At 36.9% G+C, this 10,796-nt stretch overlaps 2 protein-coding genes and 1 pseudogene across 15 annotated transcripts; 1 reads left to right on the top strand and 2 right to left on the bottom strand.

The window, feature by feature from the left end:
• The first annotated feature begins 519 nt into the window (after positions 1–519).
• On the top strand, positions 520–5,641 carry LOC149240157 (uncharacterized protein C24B11.05-like). 14 transcript variants are annotated; one of them, XR_016246487.1, is made up of 11 exons: positions 562–948; positions 1,110–1,225; positions 1,393–1,487; positions 1,628–1,693; positions 1,819–1,916; positions 2,078–2,121; positions 2,442–2,529; positions 2,744–2,968; positions 3,041–3,106; positions 4,693–4,752; positions 5,135–5,641. XR_016246487.1 is itself a non-coding variant. In XM_089373641.1 (10 exons), the coding sequence occupies exons 3-10, from the start codon at positions 1,439–1,441 to the stop codon at positions 3,618–3,620; spliced, it is 654 nt and encodes a 217-aa protein (XP_089229767.1). In that variant the 5' UTR covers positions 520–948; positions 1,110–1,225; positions 1,393–1,438; the 3' UTR covers positions 3,621–4,751. The 14 variants fall into 14 exon arrangements, 8 of the variants coding, with proteins under 8 accessions (XP_089229767.1, XP_089229769.1, XP_089229768.1 ...); XR_016246483.1 differs by having other exon boundaries at positions 563–948; positions 4,693–4,814; positions 5,026–5,641; XR_016246486.1 differs by having other exon boundaries at positions 563–948; positions 4,693–4,814.
• A 266-nt stretch (positions 5,642–5,907) lies between these two features.
• Positions 5,908–8,024, bottom strand: LOC149240158 (pentatricopeptide repeat-containing protein At1g09410, mitochondrial-like). The gene is made up of 2 exons (XM_089373644.1): positions 7,572–8,024; positions 5,908–7,437 (listed from the first exon to the last, which is right to left on the bottom strand). The coding sequence occupies exons 1-2, from the start codon at positions 7,926–7,928 to the stop codon at positions 7,381–7,383; spliced, it is 414 nt and encodes a 137-aa protein (XP_089229770.1). The 5' UTR covers positions 7,929–8,024; the 3' UTR covers positions 5,908–7,380.
• Positions 8,025–8,030: 6 nt separating this feature from the next.
• On the bottom strand, positions 8,031–8,594 carry LOC149240159 (pentatricopeptide repeat-containing protein At2g13600 pseudogene; annotated as a pseudogene).
• Positions 8,595–10,796: the final 2,202 nt, after the last annotated feature.

The following is a 10,796-nucleotide window of genomic DNA, read 5'->3' on the forward strand; positions in this document are numbered from 1 at the left end:
GTAGTAATTAAACTTATGATAATCGTAACGTAAGAGGCAGCCGTTTAGTTGAATGTATCCATAAGGGCCACTACATCCCTGAAGAAGCAGTGTCTTCGCCGTGGATGCACAGCGTTGACGATCATAGGGACCTAAATCTTCTCTGCACTGGACAAGCCTATAAACAGCAGTATTAAATCCCACGTCACCAATACTATAAAGACCGGATGCACTGTAATAAACATCTGTCACCAGTCTTTCCAAAACCTTGTTTACATTAAGCTGGAATGCACTACCGTTCCTATATGTAATATCAGTCCCGCAATAACTTGAAACGATATTGGTGTATGGATCAGCCGCTGAGAGAGGCATCCGCATAGCCACACATAGGACAAGTAATTGGCTCATTACTAATGGTTTCATCTTGACGGTCATCGGCCCGAACGCAGGGAATTCTTGTCGCTCTAAGCTCTTTTCTATTCTCATCTCCTGCAATCCAACGGCCTCGTAAATAATTTTTACGCCGTAAGGCGTTTCCCTCTGAGATCAACTTCCCTCTCTGCCTACCTGTCATCTTCTAAGCCACAGGATTATATGTTAGACGATTGCAACCATTTCAGCCGTTGATCGGGGTTGCCCAAACGGTTTGGGCGTTTCATCGAATAGTTTCATCCGGGCAGCAGGGTTTGTACCTCAGATCAAACGCTTGCCCTCGCTCTGGATTTGGTTTCATCGCTCTGGATTTGGTTTCAGGCTCCCTGTTCTTGCCGGTCTTCGTATTTTTCCTCTGGGTAATTATTCCACTGGATCATAGGCTGCTGGATCATGCCATCAAAGGCGGCGCCATCAGATGCGATGTGCAGCAGATCAGGTCTCTGAATGCGAGTGCAGGAACAGAGCTTTCCAGGGAGACTCCAGAGGTTGGGAGCACTGATCAACTAAAAATAGCCCTAAAAAATTCCTTACAAGGTTAGCTTATTCTTACATGGGTATGTTATGCTTTCTGTTATTGAATTTGGGGTCCTTATTGCATTTTGGATGATAACAGTAATTCGGAGCTGAAGGATTTAAGCCTTTTCTGAAAGTAAATTGCTGATTGCCCGTTTGGGTTTTGTGAATGTCAATGCAAGGCCTGAACAGGGGTGTTTTCGGCGTTCCAGTGGCTAAAAGGAACGAAATAGAGAAGCTTCTAATGCTGCTTGAAGAACAAAACCCTGTACACAATCCTACTGAAAATCTCCAAATGGTAAATGCGTTTGTATTTCAGTGTGACACCTTCATTTCACATGAATCTAGTTGCAGGATTCCACGTCGATTCCTTCACCGCGTAGCCTCCGACCAACCATGCCTGCAACTTGAATTCTCTCTATATATATATATAACTTCTTTGCATATTCAATGTGGTTTTCGTAGGCTCAGTGCAAATATCCATTGCCTCTGTAATTGCGAATTCTGTGATATGAATATGATGGAACAATCAACAACTCAATTCGATTGTCTGCTCTTCGGTACTTTTGGCATGAATTCAGAAGAAATCCTGGATTCTGTTTCAATTTGAACTTTTCGCATATCTTTAATTGCATTTATCATGAATATTTTGCCAGAAATTCCAAAGTTATTTTGACGCTCTGTTTTATTTTTGTCACAGATTTGGATGATACTCTGTATCCTTCCAGTACAGGCATTGCCACAGCCTGCCGCAAGAATATTGATGGTGTGCTGTGAATTATGTCCCGTATTAAGTTTTACATACAGATTATTTTTTCCTTCCTCTATTAGAATTCAATTAGTTTTTTCTCCCTGGGTGTTGTTTCATGGATTTGATTAATGTTGTTCCAGAGTTTCTTGCACAAGTTTTCGGATTCAGCAGAGAAATTGTTTCCAGCCTCCGTACAGAATTTTATAAAACCAATGGGAGCACTCTGGCTGGGCTGAGAGTAAGATTTCCCGCCTTCCATATTCAATCTGCAAGAAAAAATCAATTCTTATTCACTCCCCTTTAAGCATCACCATGTGACAACTTCATAGAGCAGAACAGAGGTATCATTGCTTGGAGGATTTAGGCTGTTTGACTGTGACTAATAACTGTTGTTTAAAGTTGCAGAAACTGGGTTATGAGGTTGATGCAGATGAATATCACAGGTGCAATTCTATTTTGTTTGTGCTGTGAATGATTGTTTCTGTCACATTTTTCCTTTCCTACAATGAGCAAAAAAGAAAATCAATATAGAGTGCTGTGAGAGACCTATTTCAGAAAAATAGAAATAGCTTTTCAGCTTTTGTATTTAATTTTCCATGACATTCATGCTTAAATTGTATCACTAAGCATCATGGCTTAGTGAGGAGATTCACCTCTATTTCTCCCCTGAGATAATTGAAATTTATCTGGCTAGGTGCATATGCTTTATTGGCATTTTATCAAAAGGAAAATCTTATACATGTGTAATTTTCATAATTTCTAGATTTGTGCATGGGAACTTGCCATATGAAGTCATTGAACCAGACCCTGCACTGAGAAGCGTTTTGATGAGCATGCCTCAAAGGAAATTGGTAAGTATTTGGTAATGAGTTGCATCAATTCAATTTTTAGGTCAACTTCAATAGAATTTAAAGCCTTACAAGCACAAACACAATTCTATAAGGTTGCTTCCCCTGTGGATAGTTGAAAGAGATCATGAAAAATACAATAGTTGGCATTATTTCTCTAAGAATAAAATGAAATGAATGCAACCATAACTATTGTTTGGAGATATCTTATGTGCAGATATTTACAAATTCAGATAAGACTCATGCATGTAAAGTCCTAAAAAGACTAGGCTTGGAAGACTGTTTTGAGGATGTCATATGTTTTGAGAGCCTTAATATGGCTTATCCTTTTAATCAACAAACTGATGAATGCAAACCCAATACTTCTCCTGTTTTTATCAAGCCCTCAATTGAAGCCATGAAGCGTGCACTCACAATTGCAAATGCAGATCCACCAAGAACAGTAAGTTTCCAGCGTTTGTCTTTAATTTGTTTACATATTTTTACAGTGATCTTTCTTCGAACTCTTCTGCAGCTCTTCTTTGATGACAATGTCCGAAACATAGCAGGAGCAAAAGCAACAGGCCTTAATACAGTTCTGGTAAGCCCTCAAATGACCCTCAGAAATTACTAGTGCATGTCATAATTTTATCAAATTGCAGGAAACTTTATAATTCTTTGTGACATAGTGGGAAAGGTTTAAGATGGAATTTATTCGTTACAGAAAAATAGTGGGGGAAAGAGAGTTCTGTGTTGTAAATTGTGAAAATTGTTTTAATAGTTTTGACCATTGGACTCGAAAACTCCTGTTCGTAGTCAAATTTCTTTTGAATCTGAGAGAAGTAAAAAGATTACTTGAAAGTCTAGATTATCATTCTTGGTGGCTTGATATTTATTGGTTTCTTACTTAATTTGGTATGTTGTTTGGGAAGGTGGGCAGCTCTGTAAAATCTGAGGAAGCTGATTATTCCCTAGAAAGTATTCATAATGTGAGGGAGGCAATTCCTGAAATTTGGAAGGAGACAACCAAATACATGGGCCATGATAGAGAAGACAACTTTGACTTTTCAATTGTTAATGTGAATTCCATTGAAGAAACTCCTATTGAGGGTTAACTAGCCAAACATTCTGAAAAAATTTATCATTGAATGGAAAATGATAAAATATTCACATTTAAATAAGCTTGTAGAGTTTGTTAATTTCTACATTCAGGTCACTTGGATTGAATCCCACAACGGTTTCACAATCAAATGACCTTCTACTATGATCACTTATTGTACAAGTATGATCTAGGAAGCAATTCTCTTTGATACATTTGCAGATTTTTATGGGTCTTCTTGCAGAACCCAAAGGGCTTTAAACGCTTGTTCAATTCTGTGGCCAAGGAATCCACTACCATTGCTTCCAATTCCTTCTGCATGGACATAAAGTGTGCCCTTTCTGCCATGTTGCTAAGAACTACTGGATAAAAATGCCAAACCACAACACTGAGGGCCTGCATGCTGGTTAAACTTAAAAGCCTGAGGAAAGGTAGAGATTTGGCTGACAAGACTTCTTTGGAGACAATCAATTGTGAAAATGACCATCCAATTAATGAGAGAGAAATTTTCTACTTGAGTTCAACCCAGATTAATTCCCTTTCCCTTGCAAAGGAATGCTGATCTAGAAAGCATCAACAAAATACAAATGAGAGGAGAAGGAAACAATCAAAATCCAGCAGTGCTTGGAATGCAATCCGTCATTTGCAAGGGAAGCAATAATGCTTTTCTTCAGATTGTAGGTTGCTGAGAAGAAGAGAGCAATAACATTTATTTTTGCAGATTCTGCACTTCTTTCATCCTATTAAAGCAGCAAAAAAATTAATTATCGTTTTACATTTTAAGAATAAGATATTTGGAACCCTTTCATATGATAGGTGTAATGTCTTTCAACATGCATTGGGGTTTGTAAGTTTGAGAAATTTCAATGGGCATATGCTAAAATCGGATCCTCTGTTTATTCTGATAACTAGATAAATATGTGTATGCTATTTCTAAACAAAGACGGAATTTAATACTTACAATTACCATCGTTCTTTGGTTTTGAACTCTTATCAAAGGAAAATTCAATCAATCCATATTCCTCGATCCCACTAAATCTTGTTTTAGATGTTGAGGATTGCTAATTTATTTGTTTTCACAATTGCAGCTGTAAATGCTGATGGCTTCTTAGCACGGGATATAACATTCGAAAATGCAGCAGGGCCAGGTAGTCAACAAGCGGTAGCCCTAAGAGTAGATAGTAATCACTCTGCCTTCTACATAGGAAAGGTTATTTCATTAACATTTAAAGTAGTAGCACATGATATTAATCAAAATTCAACAATTGCATTCACACTTATATAGTTTTTTAATGTTGTTTTGAATGAAAATACTAAGTTTTCATGGTTTCTTCATAAATAAGTGTAATTTGCACAAATTCATGGTTACGTTTCTGTGTTATATGAAAGCTCAATCTATTCTATTTTGAATTTGGAATCAGGAGCCAAGTCGGCACTTCTAATACCAACTTCAATGGACATGCACAAACTATGAAAGTTGAAGAAAGCTATATAACTTCCGAGGTGGGTGTTCTTGTTTTTGTGATGCAGCAGAAAAGGAGCAGAAAAGGATCAATCCAGAAACCAAAAAGACTCAACAACACTGCAGAATACCAACTTCAATGGACATGCACAAACTATGAAAGTTGAAGAAAGCTATATAACTTCCGAGGTGGGTGTTCTTGTTTCTGTGATGCAGCAGAAAAGGAGCAGAAAAGGATCAATCCAGAAACCAAAAAGACTCAACAACACTGCAGCTGCTTGTTCCCAAATAGGGGGCTTATCTCCAAATTTTGTTTTCCCTTTCATCCATTTCTCTTCTCTAATTGCAGGGGTGTCACTAAACTGAACAAGGTACTCAATTTATATCGTGTTAAGAGGAGCCATTCTTTATTTATTTGTGGGATCGAACATATGACCTTTCCCCAATAAATAACTTATCCTGCCTGGCTTATCAGTTATCAGTCATAGTTAAGACCGATTTTATGAGTTTATGAAACATCGTTCAGATGAATTTTTAGGAGTATTACATAATGTGCAAATTTTGCATTGCAGTCACACTTCGTGTTTTTTAATCTTTCCTGTGAATTGGATCTGAATCACATTGAAACAAGTACAACAGGGGTTGTATTTAAAACCAATAAGATTCACTTAAACAAAACTCAGAGAATATGTCAAGCATCAATAGTTCTAGTTTTCTTATCAAATTTCAAAATAGAACAAATTTTACCACAAGAGAGCTCATTCCAAATTGATATTCCAAATTGATATGGTTCAGAAAAGGGCACGCCATCCCATCCCTCTTCCCATCCCTTCCCTTTCCATTTGAGCAAAACAAAGATATATTTTTATATCATCTGTGGCCATGCATTTTTTACCACAAGAAAGCTCATTCCAAATTGATATGGTTCAAAAAAGGGCACACCATCCCATTCCTTCCCTTTCCCTCCGAGCAAAACAAAGATATATTTTTATATCATCTGTGGCCTTGCATTTTTCAACAGCTTCTCTGATGCAAACAATACATAGAATATAACAGATGGACAGTTCTCATGCCTCTAATCTTAAGAAAATATTTCTACCGTAACAAGTATCACTCCATGAATATGGTGGAGAAGCAATTAATTTTTTCATTTGTTCACCCATCAAAATCAGTTTGTAATGACATTCCACGTTGCAGAATGCTTTGTCACCTCTGCATTAATCAGCAAACAGAGAATGAGATTAGCTCTTGAGAATTGGAAATTATAATCAATTCAAGGTGAATTTCAAAGATTAAAGAAAATTCTAACATAAAAACCATGTTGTGATCATTATAACAAACCTATACATGTAGATGTCATTCCAATGGTTCAATTGTCGGTTGCAAAGAAAGCATGCTCTGAGAAAATGGGCAACATGAAACACTTCAACATTTGAATTGTTGAATTGCTTTGAGATGGGGTGGCTAACATCCCATACTCCATGTTCATGTTGTTTCCAAACAGGGCATTGCACAGTTTCACACTTGATAACCGTCAAGAGCCATCGGTAAGAGTAATCCCTGACTGTGCATTTAAGAAAAGTGTAGAACATTATACCTGTGGGTTAAACCGAGTTCAGGCAGGCCAGACCCTTGCTTACCCGGGAAAGATCACAAACCATATTCTTGTAAATAGCAAGTTTAAGGGAACCAAATCCATGGTGGTTGTCAAGATAACTAACATAGAATAACAACATAGCAAGAAAATCGTCATTCACTACACACTGAATTTAAAATAAATCCTTATGGTCACGGTATGGGTATAAGCATAAGGAGAACTAAGTTCCATTACACACAGAAATCACGGTATGGATATAAGTAGAAGGAGAACTAAGTTCCATTACATACATAAAATTGAAAGACATTCTGAAAATATAGAATAACAACATAACAAGAAAAATCGTCATTCATTACACACTGAATTTAAAATAAATCCTTATAGTCATGGTATGGGTATAAGCAGAAGAAGAACTAAGTTCCATTACATCCAGAAAATTGAAAAACAATATGAAAATATCAATCGCATTGTCTAAACTAAAAAAGCTAGGAAACTGTAGTAATCATTCTCCTTGACTAGACTATTAAGAAGAAATTAGAGCAGTTAAAACTACCTAAACGTCGTTGAAGTAGCCATAGCTAAATCTGAAACCCTCCTCCGAGAAACTCTTCCGTAGAAATTAAATAGGGTCCATGCATTAATAACAAAAAAAAAAATAAGCCGCAGACTTGGTGGAACATTTGTCAACCTGGAAAAAGAAAGGAAGCACTTGGTTATTTAGGGGAAGATAATTTCAAACCACCTTCGAACTGTGATTGAGAACCATTCACTCACCTGTGAACAAGAAAACAAGACGGGTCTCATAAGACCTAGATAACTCATAGCAAAAAGGGGAGAAGAACCACTTTCAACCAAGAGAGCAATCGCAAGAGGAAGATGAGATGATGAACCCTCGTGGAGTCAATTACCCGCCAGACGAGGATTATTGCAGAGACAAGAAATGAGCAAGGTTTCCGCTCCTGTAAGCCAAGGGAGAGGTCGAGGATTGGTATCCTCACTCCAGAAGCTGGGTAATGGATCGTTCTTTGCTTCAGAAGGTGTCGCATTAGCTGAACCTTAGCTAGACTTTTCCCTGCTTTCAGGGCGGACAACATGTCAGGCATATATCCTGCCTCCTTCATCCGCTTAGACAAGTGATCCAGCATTGCATAAATTCTCTCTGACTGTGGGTGTGATCTATCTCCTACAATAAATTTGTGCACCACATTCTTGATTTCAATCCAACTACATCCAGGATTCTTCTTTACCTCCCTATCTTTCATCATTCTTCTCACCTTTGCAACATCATCCCACTTGCCTGCAGCAGCATAAATATTTGACAGCAAGACATAGGAAGCTGCATTTTGAGGTTCCAAATCAAAAAGGTGTTATGTTGCACGTCTACCTATATCAAGGTTTCCATGGACTCTGCAAGCACCAAGCAAGGCCTTCCACAGAATAGCATCAGGCTCATAAGGGATGGAGTTGATAAGGTCCTCTGCTTCATCCAAGTGCCTTGAACGACCAAGAATATCTACCATGCAGACATAGTGCTCCACTCTTGGTCTAATACCATGATGCTGACTCATGGATAAGAAATAGTGCCAGCCTTTGTCCACTAGGCCTGTATGACTACATGCAGCCAGAACACCAAGAAATGTAACGTGATTTGGAGTCAAGCCTGCTTGTTGCATTTCTTCAAAGAGTAGTAATGCCTCCCTGCCATGTCCATGCTGAGCATATGCTGATATAATTGTGGTCCATAAGACCGTGTCAGGTTTGTAAATTTTATCAAATGATAGCCGTGCATCATCTAGGTTCCCATCTAGGTTCCCACATTTAGCATACATATCAACTATGGCACTTCTCACAAAAACATCTGACTCAATCCCACTTTGATTATTTGAGCATGAACCTGTTTGCCCTGTTCCAGGGTTGCTAGGCCAGCACATGAACTTAACACAACCAATTAACCAATTCTTTGTTCCTATGTAGCATCCTTGCTTTGACATAAGTTGGACATAGATGAGGACTTACACCGACATTCCATATTCAACAGCTCTACTTAGACATTGACATAACTCATATAGACATCTCTATGATTGGGACTCAGCAACAGACAAACTCTGCTGTCAACTCAGCAGCTTATGAAATGGCCAAAGTCTTCTTAAAAATTTCAATATTTCTACAGTTGAGGATTGTAGCAAAGCTCAGGGATCAAACTTAACTCCATGCTTATGAGGCATCCGCGTTCTCACAGTTACTTGCAGCTCATTCTCAGTTTTAATGGGAAGGTGATATATGGTGTATTATTGTTGTAGTGGCAGGGGATGGATTTTAATTGTTGGTTGGACCAAAAGAAATTGATGCAAATCAATATTAACTAGTTATTGATAATTTTGCCCACTGAGTTCCTTGAGGTCGAGTATAATGCTTTCCTTGCTTATCAAAGAGTATTGATTCTTTTCAATAGGAGTAGCATGTGAGTATCAGTTTTATAAAGAAGATTCTTTTTATTATTAATAAAAATATAGATAGTTAGTTTCATTTTAAAGGGTTATAAATATGAGTTACAAATACAAGACTTAAAAGGTTGTAAATATTTCAAGGGTTGTAAATATGAGTTATTAATTGTTTTTACTCAAAACATGATAAATAGCAATTTAGCAATTTCTTTTTAGTTGAGTGACTCAAATTCATGTTTCTTTAGGTTGACGGTAAACCCACTAAAGTGGAAAAAATTGTGATTCCAATAATTAGAGGAATTGTCATCATGGGGTGATAAGAAATTTAATATTCCAAGAAGAGGAGGTAGTAGTAGATTCTAAATAAATTAGCAATGCAATAACATAAATGTTTGCAACAAATTTAAAGAGATCCACCTTGTTGAATAATGCACACACTACATGGATAATGGATTTCCGCACTTTATGCCTTACGGCGTTTTCTTTGCAACATCTGGTGCAAATGCTAGTTCTAATCTCTGAGAAGTTGAGGTGCTACTCAATCCAAGGACGTCAAAAGTGAGTCATAGCATTCCTTTGCAATTCAACCTTCAGCAACCTATTTCCCTGCACAACGCTATCTAAATTTTCACTTTCCTAGCAACTTGGCTATTGTATCTTCAAACCATTATGCCTATTTACTGGTAAAAGTAGCTCCGTCTTTCTTTGCAACTTGACTATCGTAGCTTTCGACCATTATGTCTATTTCTAGGGAAAACCAGCTTTAGCTTTATTGACAACTTTATGCAGCAATCGATATCACTGCTCATAATATGGCCAATTAGCAGACATGGAGATTCTATAAAGCAGGGGTTTAGAAGTTACGAATCCTACCTTGGAAAGCAGTTCACTCGCCCACAAAGCTTGCTTCGAGAGTGTGCACGCACCCGACCTGACAAGTCCCGACGTACCTTCCGCAGCTGTTGCTCCTTAATCTAGAGTTCTGGAGGCCAGGCGCAATGCTCAATTACGGATGTCGATTATTGAAAGAATTTCACTATCCCCAACTTCAATCGGACTGAAAACGGCAGATTATTAATCAAATCACTGCAGAGCTAAGTAACTAAGCATGTGAATGATGGCGTGGAATATCAGACACAAAGTTTCTTGTTTTTATAAACAAATTTAATTGGAACTGTAATTATGTTAGAAGTCTCCGTTTTATCGCCAATTATCTTTCTAATGAATGTTTTTTTTTTAAGTTTGTATCTAAAATTATTTATTTATTTTTAATATGTTATTAAGTCCATGGAAAGAATTTGACTATTTTATATTTGCTTTCCATCGACTAATTATCAATATATATTAGAATGTTTGGAAATGTATGGAAGAAAAGTTTAATATAGTTAAAAAAAATCATAAATTAATTTAAAAATTTTAATATTAGAATGTTTAGAAATGTATGGAAGAAAAGTTTAATATAGTTAAAAAAAATCATAAATTAATTTAAAAATTATTAAAAGTAGAAATTACATAGTTTATTAGTTATTATAAAATTTAATTTCAATTTTACACCAGATGTACTACTAAACAGTCCCGTTAGAGATCCTCTATTTCTTTCTTCCCCTCAATTTTTTGAGCTAAAAATAAATGATTTTAGAGATGAGACTAAGGTAAACCAAAAGACACTCCATGACATTAAAATAAAAA

The sequence above is a fragment of the Pinus tabuliformis genome, chromosome 8 (assembly GCF_031772625.1).
Source record: "Pinus tabuliformis cultivar Carrire ecotype Pingquan chromosome 8, CPIR1, whole genome shotgun sequence".
Classification (NCBI taxonomy): Eukaryota; Viridiplantae; Streptophyta; class Pinopsida; order Pinales; family Pinaceae; genus Pinus; species Pinus tabuliformis.

What these genes read in the sequence shown, in the direction of transcription:
- LOC149240157 (XM_089373638.1), top strand. Translation starts at nt 1,439, where the DNA reads ATGAATATGATGGAACAATCAACAACTCAATTCGATTGTCTGCTCTTC. An exon ending in GCACTCTGGCTGGGCTGAGA is followed by an intron (nt 1,917 to 2,077) that starts GTAAGATTTCCC and finishes TGTTGTTTAAAG; the next exon opens with TTGCAGAAACTGGGTTATGA. An exon ending in CAGGCCTTAATACAGTTCTG is followed by an intron (nt 3,107 to 3,437) that starts GTAAGCCCTCAA and finishes TTGTTTGGGAAG; the next exon opens with GTGGGCAGCTCTGTAAAATC.
- LOC149240158 (XM_089373644.1), bottom strand. Translation starts at nt 7,928, where the DNA reads ATGATGAAAGATAGGGAGGTAAAGAAGAATCCTGGATGTAGTTGGATT. An exon ending in CAATAATCCTCGTCTGGCGG is followed by an intron (nt 7,438 to 7,571) that starts GTAATTGACTCC and finishes TCTTGTTCACAG; the next exon opens with GTGAGTGAATGGTTCTCAAT.